General features: G+C 42.6%; 1 protein-coding gene across 1 annotated transcript in view; it reads right to left on the bottom strand.

Annotated features, from left to right (window-relative positions):
• uvrag (UV radiation resistance associated gene) overlaps positions 1 to 14407 on the bottom strand; it is a 90298-nt gene that overhangs the window by 24663 nt on the left and 51228 nt on the right. The window contains exon 13 of the mRNA XM_069147066.1: positions 12082 to 12157. Coding sequence (XP_069003167.1) covers positions 12082 to 12157 — 76 coding nt within the window. The remainder of the gene's footprint in view (positions 1 to 12081; positions 12158 to 14407) is intronic.

Below are 14407 nucleotides of genomic sequence, written 5' to 3'. Positions count from 1 at the left end.
GTCAGGTGGAGAAAGCTGAGCAGACCTCTTTGTCAACAAGGACTGAGGAGGTGAATTACGACACTGCTGCTGACAGGTGAACTTCTCCGACTGCTCTCGGCTCTTACGGCGATGAGAAGGAGCAACACCACACAGCTCTCGAGAAGAACTTCAAACTACATCACTGACTGCTGTGACGGTTGCAAGGCAAACACATAAAAGCCAAACACGTGCGCTGACATAATAAAATTACAGCATGTGTATTTGTGTTTACATTTGTTGTTAGGTGCACACTTAGCCATGGGTGAGTGCAGTTTCTGTGGACAGCATGCTAATTGCCCTGAGAAGCAGGAGCCAAAGACTTGTCTCAGACTAGTAACTTAAAAGAAAAAGGGTCCGTGTTTCCATGGAGACAACAACAGCATTGGCAATAATTTGTCCACTAAAACTTTAGTCATGCCTGCTTGGCGTCATAATGGGTAAGTAACAACCTGGACACAACCCACATCCCAATCTAGGATTTAAGCATATTATAAAAAACAAAACAAAAGCTTTGAACTAATAATAGCCCAAATTGTCAATGGTATGACTGAATGTGTTTGAACGTGAGAGTCCAAAATATTAAGACCGCTCCGGCCCAATGAGCTATTGGTCCCATCTGTGCCACCAAAAAGGCTCCAACCTGGTTCTTTGAAGGTGTCCTGTAATATCCAGCTCCAAAACATGACTAGCAGGTCCTTTACGTCACGTTAGCCGTGAGTTCGAGCCGATGCACAATAACCTGTTCCAGCAAATGCCCCAACATGCTGCTGTCTCAGTAAATAGGTACACACCACTGTGGAGGAAGGGCGCTTTAACACCTGGTCAAGTTTTAGGGTTTTTGTCACGTTGTATCCATTTGACCCGGTGAGGTTTGGTTTCACGCGAACGCACTACAGAACTTTGCATGACAGACCAACGTCCTGTCGTCGTCATCGACCTGGCCTGGGCCTCTTTATACTTAATATGATTTGGTTTGTATACGGTCTTCTGTCTGATGTCGACATGGTAGCCTTTTCTGTTTGAATGGAGAAAAGAGAAGGAATAGATTCATTTTGTTGCCATAATACTATTACTGGCATTACTGCCAACACCTACTTCGCATTAAGGCATTTTTTCTTCGTCAGACCAAATTAAATACAAATAAATGTGTCTTTCTCTCAATGTGCTACCACAGCGCATTTTTGCTTCTCTTCTGGTTCTTTTTGTTCTTCTATTCTTTAAGTGGGGAAGCACACCTGCCTCAACTTGGTCCAAAAGTCAGAACCATCCAAAAAGTGTTTTCACAGCAGCTCTTTTGGTCAGATTAAATGTTGGTCCTCTGGTCCAGTCTGTGGTACAAAGCTTCTTTAAAAATGTGCTATTTTGGTTTGTAAAAGACTGGCAAGTCTGAAGGTCAGAACCAAACAAGGTAGGTGTTAAAGCACGATCAGAGGACCCCACAAACCTTTCAGAGCTCTGACCCAATTGTCTGAAGATAATGGTTTTGCCCTTGATTGGCAAAGTAACTCAGATCTTAACACCTGTCAACAGTATTTTCACACATTCAACAGGCTGACTGCGAGCACTGACTGTTCTCCGGATGTTTAACACATCCCAGACCTCAACGTACACAACAGTTTGGTCATAATTAATGTTAATCTCTTCATCAATGAGGAGCCATAATGTTCCAGCTTGTATAATTATTGCAGAATATATTAGATCTTGTATCTCTTTGCATCACAAACTGTTATTATCTGCACATGCTAAAAATTTCATTGTGTTTCAGCACATTGGTAACATTCCTCATACAGTTAATTACCTGGAAAATAAGTTATTGGGATTCAGAGAAAACAACTTACACTAATTATTTTTAAAGGAAAAAAAAAACCTTCAGCGCCTCCTTTTTCAACTTGAGCTGGTGTTTATTTAACAGCTGCTTTCATGAGCCACTTAGCCCTTTTTGTCCAATAACTGTAAAACGTTTATATGACCTGTGGGACAACAGACCTGGGCTCATCTCAGACGCTTCATTAATAAAGAGAAAGCTGTGGCTGGATGGCAGAGATGATGACATGACAGCCAAGGAACAGTCCACCCAACTCGATCCAGGCCAAGTAATGGAAGCTGACATCAGGGGTCAACAGAGAGACACTGCCCTAATGAAGTGAGACTGTACATGGCAAAGAGGAGTGTTAGAGCGACTAACATTCACGGAAAGAGACTAATTCTGAGATTAACCTGACAAAACCAAATTAGAGGAAAGATACATAGACTTTCTTAACTCGCTGATGAGTGCCACTGAATGGACTTTGTGGTCCACAGCCGCTGTTCGAGATCAGAGACATAGGGCTGTAATGAAATCCACATGGAGGCAGGAGCAGCATGACGGACTCACAGAGCCACGATGGCTGATTTTTTAAAGTACTGACCAGCTGGGGCCAGCATTGTTTTATTCTAAGAGCTGTTTAATGTCATAGAGCAGAAAAAAAAAAAGGCCAGCACTCATGACTGAAAAACTCCACTCTCCAACACCCTAATGGCAACACACAAGGTTTGATGAATTAACAAGAAAAATACGTTTTTCTAAACTTGCTGACATTAAATATACTTGGACTCTGTCCTCTCCATTCATGACAAGTTGGTCGGGGCCCCGGCAGCTACGTTTAGCCAGCCAAGAAAAGCCCACAAGCAGAGAGAATTCTTTTTGTATATCTGCCTTGGTCCAGTTCCCTCTACTTCACCAAGAGGAAAATAGAATGGATCCAAAAACTACAGATATTGTAAGACACAATTACATAACTATGACCAAAAATGAGCGTCAAAACATCTAGTGGGGACAAAAACCCTAAAACCTAAGCCAACAGTTTCAGATATTACCGTATGATGGGAAAGAAATCTGGGAGTGGAGGCACTTGGTGCTACAGCACAGTGGTGGAGCATAAAATGAGACAAGGGAAGCAGACTCCAAACAAACAGCCTTCAGTTACAAATTCCAACCAGCTGGAAAGTGCAGACGCACTATTAAGTAAATGATGGAGCAGAGCAGCCAACACTCTCTGAACACCCAGGAACATGGCAAACGCTTCGTTTCTACAATATATTGGCAGAAAAGTCCACAGTCTGACCTGAGGGAAAAATACATTCTCAAATAATCATAACATGACCGAAACGATTCATCAGAAAAGATGATACAGAAAACATGCTGCCTAGTGTGTCATCTGTAGATCTTAACCTATTAATTTGGATTCTTTAAGAGATCAAATATACGATCAATATATGTCCTCTGTTGTCCAATGACGTCTTGGCTGTCATAAATCTCTGCAATTAAGACAACACTTTGGCTTGACATGCCTACCTAGAGACACTACACACATGGGTCAAGACTTAAATAACTGGGAAAAACTCAACACTTCTACTCATATGAAATTCTTTCCAATCACTCACTTTCACATGCATACAGACACAGGATTAACATTTACTTTCACCCTTATATTTTGTGGATCTAGCTCCTCTGGTACCTCTTTGCGGTGATGGACAAACCTGGAACTACAAACCACAAAATGTGGAAATTCAATTAGACGAATTTAAGTGTTTCATAAAGTCATAGGTGGCTGTCCAGAGGAATTCCCATAAAACCTTGGAGCTCAGGCATAATCGCAGCAGTGACAGCCTCACTACGTACACACGCCCAAAAGTGGAAACCACAGAACAGTGACATACACTTAGAAGTGCGGTCTGAGACCTGCTAGTAAATCGCAACTTCTGGCCGTCGGCATCTACGAGCTGACAGACAACAAAGGCCGTTCTCTTCATTGTGCTGCTCAGCTCTGGAGCATCCATTAATTCCACTCCTCTCTCTTGTTTAAAAAAAAAAGAAAAAAAAGAAATCCTGTGTCTGGGCAGTTGTGGCTCTGCAATCACTGCACCACAGACACACTCCCCCGATTCCCCAATCTTCCTGATACAGCAGTATGTGGTATATATCTGTTTATGGAAAAGGGTGCTCTTACTTCTGGTTGTAAAAAGGGTTCTACCAACAACTCTCTCTGGCCAATCAGTGGCACTGGATGCAAACTGTAGCTAACAACAAAAGTTTGTGATGGAAAACGGGGACCACACAGTAAGGCTGTGAAAACCCACAGGCCTGGAGAGGTGTATGTTCGAGCCTGGGTTTGGTTAATAGATAGCTCAAACGAGGAGAAACACAGTTCGACTAAACCACTGACAGCTTTTTTTTTTCTTCTCTACATGCTCTTAATGCATAGTAAAACAAAAAAAAAGAGGGAAAAAAAAGTTCTAAATGTGATGTCTCAGCTGTTCTTGTACTGTTGAAATGCAGTGGTCTGATCTCAAACATCTACCTGGGCCAAGATAGAAAGACAACAGGTCGCTCCCATCATGTGCAAGAACATCAGGTCAGTAAGACTAAAGTTAGTCGACTAGGAAATCTTAGTTGACCCAGTTTTTATTAGTTCCTTAGTCGCAGCAAGAAGGAAAAACCTTAAACTGCAACTTGTCAGAAACGTTACAAGTAATGTACAGAAGCATGTTACTGGCTGAGCCTTCCTCTTTAGGAAGGTGGTCTTGTGGGTGACGTAGGTCCAGTGGGCCGTTGTGGGAAGTGAGAACATTAGCAGCACATACCCGCAGCCACTGTGGAGTGCATGCCAACAGCGATGATGAAGTAACTGTAATCAGCCAAAGTGTCTGCTTAAGCCCCAGTTTCAGTATAACAGCGATCTTAAAAGTTGTGCACCATCTTCGCTGCCCCCCAAAAAAAGGATATAAAGTCCAACGTGAAGCAACGTGCTGCTCCTCATAACGGCAGGGTGGGTAACTCACCAACGAACACACTCCCTGCAACAGGCTTTGTGTTCAAAGTTTTCCAAACTGCATGTACCTCCCATCTTCTCTTCCTATCTTTGTTTTTCGCATGCCCGCCCGCCCGCCCACCCGCCCACCCGCCCACCCACCCACACACACACACACACACACACACACACACACCAGAGGGTTCAGCTGGCTGTCAATAATCTGTAAGTAACTAAGAGACATTACACACAAAATGCTGCGTTGAACTAAATTAACTGAATGTTCAGTCTCCTTGTTGGTTGTTCAGACACATTCAACAGGCCGCTTCCTTTGTGCGTGTGCTTGTAAAATTAAAGGCTTATTAATGCAAACAAAACCCCCTTCTAATTCTTACAATAATTCAGATAGTGTCCTTCCAATTCATACAATGTACAATCCAAATATGATAACAACGCTGTGTAGGCTCTAAACTCATAACCGTTTGACAGATCTAATCTAAAGTCTGACACCATGAGAACTATGACTTCCTTCTTCTCTCCTCCCTGTTTGCATTGATCATCGAGGGGTGGGGTGTGTGGAGGGTGAGGGGGGATCCGTCTCCCCTCACATCAGGATGTGAACAATTTCAAAATGCAACCCATACTTTACTCTCAGTTTAACCCACTTATAACCTGCCAGAAATAATTTCTTAGACTAATGAAGTGTGTTTTACTGTCAACGGAGTCGAGAGATTATTAAAAGTGGCACCTTAATGGTGTTTAAATGCAAAACACATTGTCAGACGCAGGCTCTTGAACTTATCCTCTACTAGATAGAAGGGGATGATTATCCAACTTTTGTACAGCATGTGGCCATATGGGTTATGTTGCCAGAAGCATGCAGATTCAAGCTAATCTTCACCAAACAAAAGCAAGAAGCAGCAAGTTAATGGCTTTTTCCTAAAAGAGAATTTCACCTGGTATCTCATTCCTACCTTCCTGTTAAGGAGTAATGTGAGGCATAGTACTTGACTCTGCTGCCCATCCTGCCCATTATGCATTTTATCATATCAATCCCTGGAAAATGGAAAACGGATGTGGCTGCTATGGAAGGATGGAGACAATGAGTGGCAGCAGGCTGTTGAAATGGCCTGATTACTTCCAGGCCCTGTCTGTCTGTGTCAGGGCAAAGATGGTGGCAGAGCCTGGGGAACCGTGGTCCAGTGTTCAGTTAAACAAACAGCGTACAGTGGGTTGCGATATGATTTCTGAACATTGAGAAGTCTGTTTATTGAGATGAGGTTTGCGCAGACGCAGCTGGACACAAGAACAACCGCTGTTGTTCACGGGGGACAGCGGAGATGTAATCGCCTGTTTTTCTTTCTTTTTTCTTTTCTGGAACGTCCTCTGAAATGCACCGAGATGTGAGTCACAAACCACAGGCCTCAGCTGGACAAAGAGAGAAAGACCAACAGGCTTCTCAGGCCTGGAACAGCTCTGTCTAAACGCGTTCCAGTTCTTTTGCTGGCTGAAGATCCAGTTTTCTGCTCTCGTTCAAGGGAAATTAAGCAGCGCGGAGGTGAAAAATGGAGATAAATACATCACATACAGGAGCCATGCTTTCGAGATCGAATGATGAATCCTTGTCAGCTAGTTTCACATAAATGACTCCAGAGTAGGTTCAGGATATGAGGTTAGACATCTTAGCTTTAACTGCTGCTACAATCATTACTGTTAAAATGGTGTGAAAATGTTAATATAATGGAATGAATGTTTACAGGATGTGAACTGAGATCAGAATCCTTCCCATTTACAGTACACATATATCACAGCAGGGAGCAAGATGCTCACATTTGAATCATTTACATTTAACTATTACACAATTACTCATTGTTCACAGGAATCTCTGATTCCCAAGCTTGTGGACCGACAGTAAACACACAACTACTTACAGGAATGTCAATTGTGGAAAAACTGAGTTCATGAGCAAATACGCTACACCCATTGTTTCATTATAGGGAGTCAACTGTGTTCCCAAATCTAAGTGGTGGACCCTGTACCTTCTCCTACACACACATTATGAGAGACGAGAGGAAATAAGGCAATAGCTGGAGATAGGAATTTTAACCATCTTGACAACTCAGTCTGAGGTGGAGGGGAGTTATGAGGTGGAGGGAAGCTGCATAATGTTCACTTTTTTTTTTTCATGCCTTCGACGGGGTCATATGGTTTTTATCGAAGCACAATCACATGAGCTAATAGCCGCAGAGAGCTGTGCCAAGACTCTGTCGCATCTCTTTTGACTGAGGTCACGAGCTTTGTCACAGAGGTGACGAGAAGAAGGAAGAGCCCAAAGTTTGGAGCACAGCATGTGGATCTAACAAAGATGAAATGGATGAGAAAGCAGCAAGAATAAACATAAGAGAGGAAGAGGAGGGTTTGCTTGCAATCACCTCAACAAAGCTGATGACACATATGGTACATTTCCATGTTGTTGTTTTTTTAAATAACAAACAGAGACTTCTCTCCAGCCAGCTCATTTTCTTTTTACAAATCCTGCAGACTTTTGTTTAGCCTCGGTTTCAGCGGTGTCGGAAAAGGAGAATTTCAGTAGTATTATATCCAAACCAACAAGTTCTGCCTTTAAGGAGGAGATTGGAGAAAATTATATTTTAAACAATTTGGGCTCAGTGGCCTGTGGATCATTTAACATAACTGCAATAGTCTGAGTCCAGATCTGACATAGGACCTTTGCTGTGTGTATTTTTTTGTGTGAATGAATTTAAGACATTACACAGCTTTAAGCTCGGCGTGAATTCAATGAGTTGAATAAATAACAACATTCCCTTGACATACTTTGCAACACATTCAATACTTGGTAACAACAGGAAAACAACATACTACATCTACCACTTCCAGGAGTAAATCTGACTCGTTTATTATTACCGTCACTTCTAAGGAGAAGTTATTCTTGCTTGAGCACCTACAACCTTTCCAGACAGCTTAACCAAGAATACCTTCAGCCAACCAGCTCCTGTTCCACTTGCTGCCACCTCCACTAACCACTAAATACGGTAGGTTCCCCCATGAGTCATAGCTGTGTTTTATGGAGCCACAGTTGCCACTCTTAATGGCAGCAGGCGCACTGACGTATGCACCAGACCACCGCTATGGCACTCTGCCTGTAGATCATGGTGTGAAACTGCCCAGAGACTTTGGAGAGTGGGAGACTACAGGCAACTTTCCCCCCATAAACAGAAATAAAAGGTGACCCAAGAGGCGACCTGGTTGGGCCGCAACAGATTTACTATGATTTAATTCCCAATACTTGGTTTCCTGTGCCTGAGGCCCACAAAATATGATACACCAACCGTAGTAACTAATAACTAACTTTTGTGCCTACCACCCCCCTCCTAAAAACCTAGAGATTCCATGTAACATCAGTTGTCATCTAATCAGCCCCACATGCCTATTTCACAACAACATATAACACGGATAAAACTGGGAGAGAGAAAATGCAGCACGTGGCCCTCCTCCAGACAAAAGACTGCTGGATTTGCTTGAGTCAGCCCCACTAACTTGGCTAATTTGTCTCTGTGAATGCAGGAATGGCAGGTTTAATATTTGTGCCCCCCTGTGGATGAATACTTCAGGCCCAGTTACATACCTTTGACAAAAAGCAGCAGCCGGATGCCATTCATTTAACAACTAAGCTGAGAGAAAATCATATTCTCTCTAAATTACGTTAAGGTTTTGGAAGAGGAAGAGGAAATATGCATGTTAACAAAAATGTCTCCACAAAAACACGAGCGAGTCACTCAGGCATTGCAAATGTTGCAATATTTTCTGGTTGCACAAGACATAAGAGGAAGTTGGAGAGAGTGGAGAGAAGTCTTTCTTAACTTTCTATTGTCAAACAAATGAACGTGAAGGAGCAACATGGGAACCAGTGACAACCAGTGCACTCCTCTGCATCGGTACCCCTGGTCTAATGACCTAATCAAATTGAACTTTTCCTTAAAGCCATAACAAAGAAGGGTCGTACCGCTGTGGCCCTGACTCGTCGGCAGCTCTCCGGCAGCTTCCCTATCACTTTCAAACACAGCCACGCAGGGCAATTTAATAAGAGATGGGCAGATAATCGTCTTTGCCCCGGGCTCCAGTCAGTCACCAGAGCAGCCAATCAGACTGTCAGCTGGGCACTCTGTGAAATCAGACCTCTGCTTTTTATCACGAAGCCAGACACTGGGCAAGCTGTGCAGTGAATGCATAACATGGCTGGTTCAACCAGAGGAGGCCATTAAAGACATACACCCAAAAAACAAAAAACACAATCTATATAATAACTGTCTGCTGCAACAAAATGCTGTCTGTGGGTAAATGATATCCGGAAGAAAAACCACGACTCAAAGCGAAGGGGTCAATAAAGCAGCCACTTCCTAAAAAAAGCTCCAATAAATGAATGAGAAACATACAGCAGAGCAGGAGTGAAAGTCCGTCTCCCTGATAAAGTGGCTGAGAATGACGAAGTAAGCGATCCTAATTCGATTTTAAAGGAGAAATTGCATAAAGCATGAAAGCACCATTGCTTCATTCATTTCCCAGGTTTAACTTCCAAAACCTGAACATTTGTGATGTGAGATCCAGGACATGGACAGATCCGGCTCAGAGGAGCGAACGGCTTAATGTGGTGTGCAAAAACCTTGCAGACTGCATCGGAGAAGCTCTGTTTGCGGTGGGTTCTATTTTATCGTGTGTGACATGTTTACCACTGCATCGCTTTTGAAACAATGGTCTATTATCACAATCACATGGAGCTGGACTACTCGTGGCAAAGTTATATTGTTTTGGAGTCAACCTGATAACTCATCCTTAATGTGGACGGAGCCAGGCACACATGGAATGTATAATAAATACCATGCTCTGAATGAAAGCTGAAATTTCATCCCTTAAAAATACAGATGCTCTCCTGAGCTGTTAAAAGCAGGATGTATGACTGCAGCTCCACTATAAAGGAGAGAAGGAAGTGTATTCCTCTTACTTAAATCCAAGGCCATCACAGTAGAACCAACAATTTGGCTCTAACTACATTTAGTTTGCTGTGCATCCTTTCTGTCACGACAGAAATCAGAGGTTACATATTCGCAAATCAGGTGTGCTGCCTTTTTATGAATTCATCACTCCATAGATTCTTCTTACAAAGTTATCATGCACTCCTCACATGTGCCCACCTGTGTAGCGCTGATGGTTTCCGTCTGGTTTTAAAACCACAAGTCTGAATCTACATTGGTTTCATGGACACGGGTGAGGACGTCCTGCTGTCTAAATCTAGTTTTTCATCTGCAGTAAGTCATACTTTGAAGCCCTACAGATTTTTGAGACAGCCAATATTCAAAAAAATGCCTCATAGAATACATGAAAGAAAACCTCTCCACAGATCATTTCACCATCTTGACGCAACAAAATCATCAATATCACTTTAGATTTTATTAAAGATACGCTGATTTTGATCAAGGATATTTCTCCTCGAGCCGCTTAAATGTGCCTTCTATCTCTCGGCAAATGAAACTTTCAGCGAGAGTGAGCACGCAGCGCTGCGCCGCATCTGATGGTACCACATGGTTAAGATTCGTGAAATAGAAATCTCAAGAGAGGTTAGATCATGATGTGTGGCTTTGATAAAAAGGATTACAGGTGGCAGTTTAGCGTGTTGAAACACAGAAATATGCATTGAGACGACTGCATGCCAAATGTTCTACGTGCGAAAAAGAAAAATCACAGTGTCCAGCACGTTTGAAGGGGCGGTGTGTAGTATATCGTGGCATCTAGCGGTGAGGTTGGAGATTGCAGCCAAATGTATACGACTGGACTCAAGCATGTGGGACAATCTAGGATGGCAGCAAACTTAACCAAAAACACGAAAGGCCCTCTCTAGGGCCAGCACTCGCTTTGTCTGTTCTGGGCCACTGTAAAAAAACACATGGCGGAGCAACATGACCCTTCATGGAACTGCCCCATATTCAGATATGAAGGGCTGTTTCTAAGGTCATGAAAACACAATGATTCTTAGTTTTATGGTGATTATACACTAATGAAAACATAATTATTTATATAATATTTAACTTTTGCCAAAATAATCCCTCTAAAAACTACACGCTGGTCCTCTAAATCTCTCTCAAATATAGCCCAGTGTACAAAACATCTTGGATTTTTCTTCTATATTACACCATCTCAATAAGCTATTTTCACGTGTTTTATAAGGCTACAGGTTGGTTGATCCTTCACAGTAACTGGTAAATTATGGAAAAGGACAATGCCTTAATCATTGGAACTTCACTGCAACGTTTTTTGTCAGGTTTTAAATGTTGTGTCTAACACGAGTCACAGTGGTGTGACTGCATGCTCATGTGCACATGCGAGTACAGTAAAGTAAGTAAAATCAACCAAATAATAGCAGTGTCACAGCTCATATTTCACCTGAGGCTCGAGAATGCTCGGATCGAGCAGCGATGGAAGGAGCGTCCTTGTGCATTTACAGGACCGACCTTGAATAACGGCTACCATTTTGAAATCCTTACTCACAAATCATCATTTGGAAACACGACACACTATAATTCAAAATTCATTCCAATGGGTGGTTTCAGACAGAACTTATTTTCTATTTGCTGTCTAAGATTGTTTCTTATCGTGCTTATTTTCTTTTTCTTGGACACTGGTGGGAAGACGGCAGACTTTGATATTGGCTAGCAGCGTGTGGTCAGGTATTACAACTAATACCTCCCAACATGCAGCGGTTTGATGTCAGCCACCTGCTAGCAGTAATTATTGAGTGACAGGCCCTTTATTTGCTGACGGACGAGCAGAAAAACAGGATATGGAATGCAAATTATTAAAAGTTAAAGTAATCGGTACTTGGGGGTGAATGGAGGGAGTCACCGGGGTCAACACATAACAAATAATAAATAGGTCCTATCAACAAGTACTGTCTGTGCAGTTCGAGCCCGATACACCTTATTCCTCTTTATTTATTCCATGATGTCCAAAAACTACTAATAAGACAAGAGTCTACAGATATGCAGCTACTCTGAGATTACACCAAGAACAGTGGTGCTTTGAGCAAAATGCTAACATCAACATGTTCACAGTCACAGCGCCAGTACATTAATATCATGTTTACCATGGCAACAGACATAATAATCAGCAAAAAAAGAACACACAGCAGCTTTTCCATTCTTAAATACAGACTTCACACATTAATGGCAAACAGGTGCAATGCATGTGTATATATTACCTGGGCAATGTTCTTGTTGAGTAAGTAGACACCGTATTCAAAATGAAAGCGCTCTCCTCTGGGGTACAAAGGGAATCTGTGAAAGACATGAGAAAAAGAAAGACTTATAGTTAAACAGGAACGGGAGATTTACTCCACTTGATCCAGGACTAACAGTGTGGAAACAGGTGAGAACAACCCTCTGCAAGACAACTAATCCTCCAATTGCATTATATCCACACGACATATCAAATTATACAGTCGTTTTAACCATGTGAAAATGTCAATAAATGGTGGAGATTGAAAGGGGGTTTGATGTTTGTTAATGTTACTTTGAAGGACTCAATGAATGCCTTGCGTTGTTAAACGTGTCCGTTCATATAGCCGGCAGCGTTTACAGTAGGTAACACTTGCAGATGGCTCAAGACTCTGGGTCCGGGTCTGGGATCCCATCCCACAGATGCAACTTCTGCACCCTGTTAAACTGAAATATCAAACAAGAGCAGAGGCGTCTAAACAGCCTGTCCATCCACCTTGGAGCGGGAACAAAGGCAACTTTTCCTTTCGGGGTGGTGGGAAAGTCCCGATGGTGCCAGTCAGAAGACTCACTCTAGCCTTGGGTGTTGGGGAAGGGTAGTGGGGGGAAATGCAGTGAGGGAAAGTGCTCTCTGCTACCAGGGACAGGCTGGACTCATCCCTTCCTGTCATTATGTGCTTATGTCTGCTGGTCTCCCACTGAGGAGGCAGCAGTATGTTGGGAAACCAGCTCCACAGACCGAGCCGGGCTTTGGTCTGGAAAAACAAATACATACAAAAAAAACCAACCTGCGTGCATACACTTGTGATTGCTTTCCCTATCTACATTTATACTACAGCTTTATCTTCAATATATATCTAATTGCTTCACCTTAAGCCTTTGAGTAAACTAAACCCAATCGTACTTTCACCCAAACAGCAAAATAGTGCTCTTCAAGAAGTGGGTGGGAAAATGTCTTCATTTTCACTCATTTCTGCTCATCACATTGACATCTAGAGTCTGTTTAGAAACAAAAATCCAACAACACTCATGAGTTGTTGTAATTCAAATAAACAGCTGATGAGTTTTGCTTTTTTTGCTACAGTTGTAGCTGCCCAAAGGCCATGTCAACTGGAAACAAGAAGCCGAGAACACATCACTGTGAAGATAAACAACTCGCTTTAAAAACAAACTGATGAAGCTTGTGTCGTTGTCATCAGACCCGCATTAAAGAGGCATTTCAAAACTGTGTTTGGAGCCACACCGTGATGCATATTTCTTCTGGTAACTTGCATAAATGTTTACAAAAAAAAAAAAAACGTTTAAATGAGCTGCCGGTCCTTCGGTTGATAATGTTTTCATTTGCTATTAGAATTTGAAAAACGTTATCCTGACTGACTACAATAAGTGCAGTTAGTGTGTGTGTGTGTGTGTTCTGTAAAATATATGTAGACATGTGTTGAATAGTTTGCATATGTGTGTGTGTGTGTGTGTGTGTGTGCGTGCGTGCGCTTGTACATCCGGCATGCCTCCTTCCTGTGTGTGCGCCCCCTGGGGACTAGGTCATGGTCTTTTGTTAATCCTGTGAAAGAGCAGCTATTCACTGCCTCTTACTGCGACCTATAGGTGTCTGATACAAAAACAGAATACAGCAGTAAATATAATTCTTCAGTAACGGACTCTGCTGTCAGCTGAGATTATGTTAACAGCACTGTAACCCTGATTTAGACGTGTTTATAGCATGTCGAAATACAGAATTTACTGACAACTTGACTGTTTCGCAGCACAAATCCTCGATGACATCCACGTTTTAAGCATTTGCCCTTAATAACATGAACATACTGTACCCCAGGATTTTGAACATGAGGTCCTTTTTCTTTTGTTTGGCTTTCATCCATGTCTTGTAAGGTTGCTTTGTATCATATCTGAGCCCGTCTGGAGACCTCAGACAACATTCTGAACCAGTGCTCGCTTTAAACGCCTCCTCTCTCACGCATTGCACTGCAACTCCGGGAAGTTTAAGAAGCAAACCCTTAACAGATGGAGCTCATTGTAGCCATTGAATGAAATCTAACAGGATGTTGCTGCAAAGTCTGGCAAGTAAAGAGTGAGGCGCTACAGCCTGAGGCGGAGCCGTTTGCTTGTTGGCCCTGCATATCCCCGACATGCAGCCAGGGCCCCGTGGAGAAAGGGACACGCCAGAGGTCATATCTCAGCACTAGGAAATAACTACCAGAGAGAGGAAGAACAACAACAAGCATTCCCTTGGCACCGCTGGCATACCCAATATCACTTCCCCATGAACAGATAGGATTTGTTTGCTGATGAACA

This window comes from Embiotoca jacksoni, unplaced genomic scaffold, assembly GCF_022577435.1.
Source record: "Embiotoca jacksoni isolate LCO1_2020_lvr unplaced genomic scaffold, fEmbJac1.0.p SCAF_13, whole genome shotgun sequence".
NCBI classification, from domain to species: Eukaryota; Metazoa; Chordata; class Actinopteri; family Embiotocidae; genus Embiotoca; species Embiotoca jacksoni.
The sequence above is the reverse complement of the archived record's forward strand: the minus strand, read 5'-3'. Positions and strand labels throughout refer to the sequence as shown.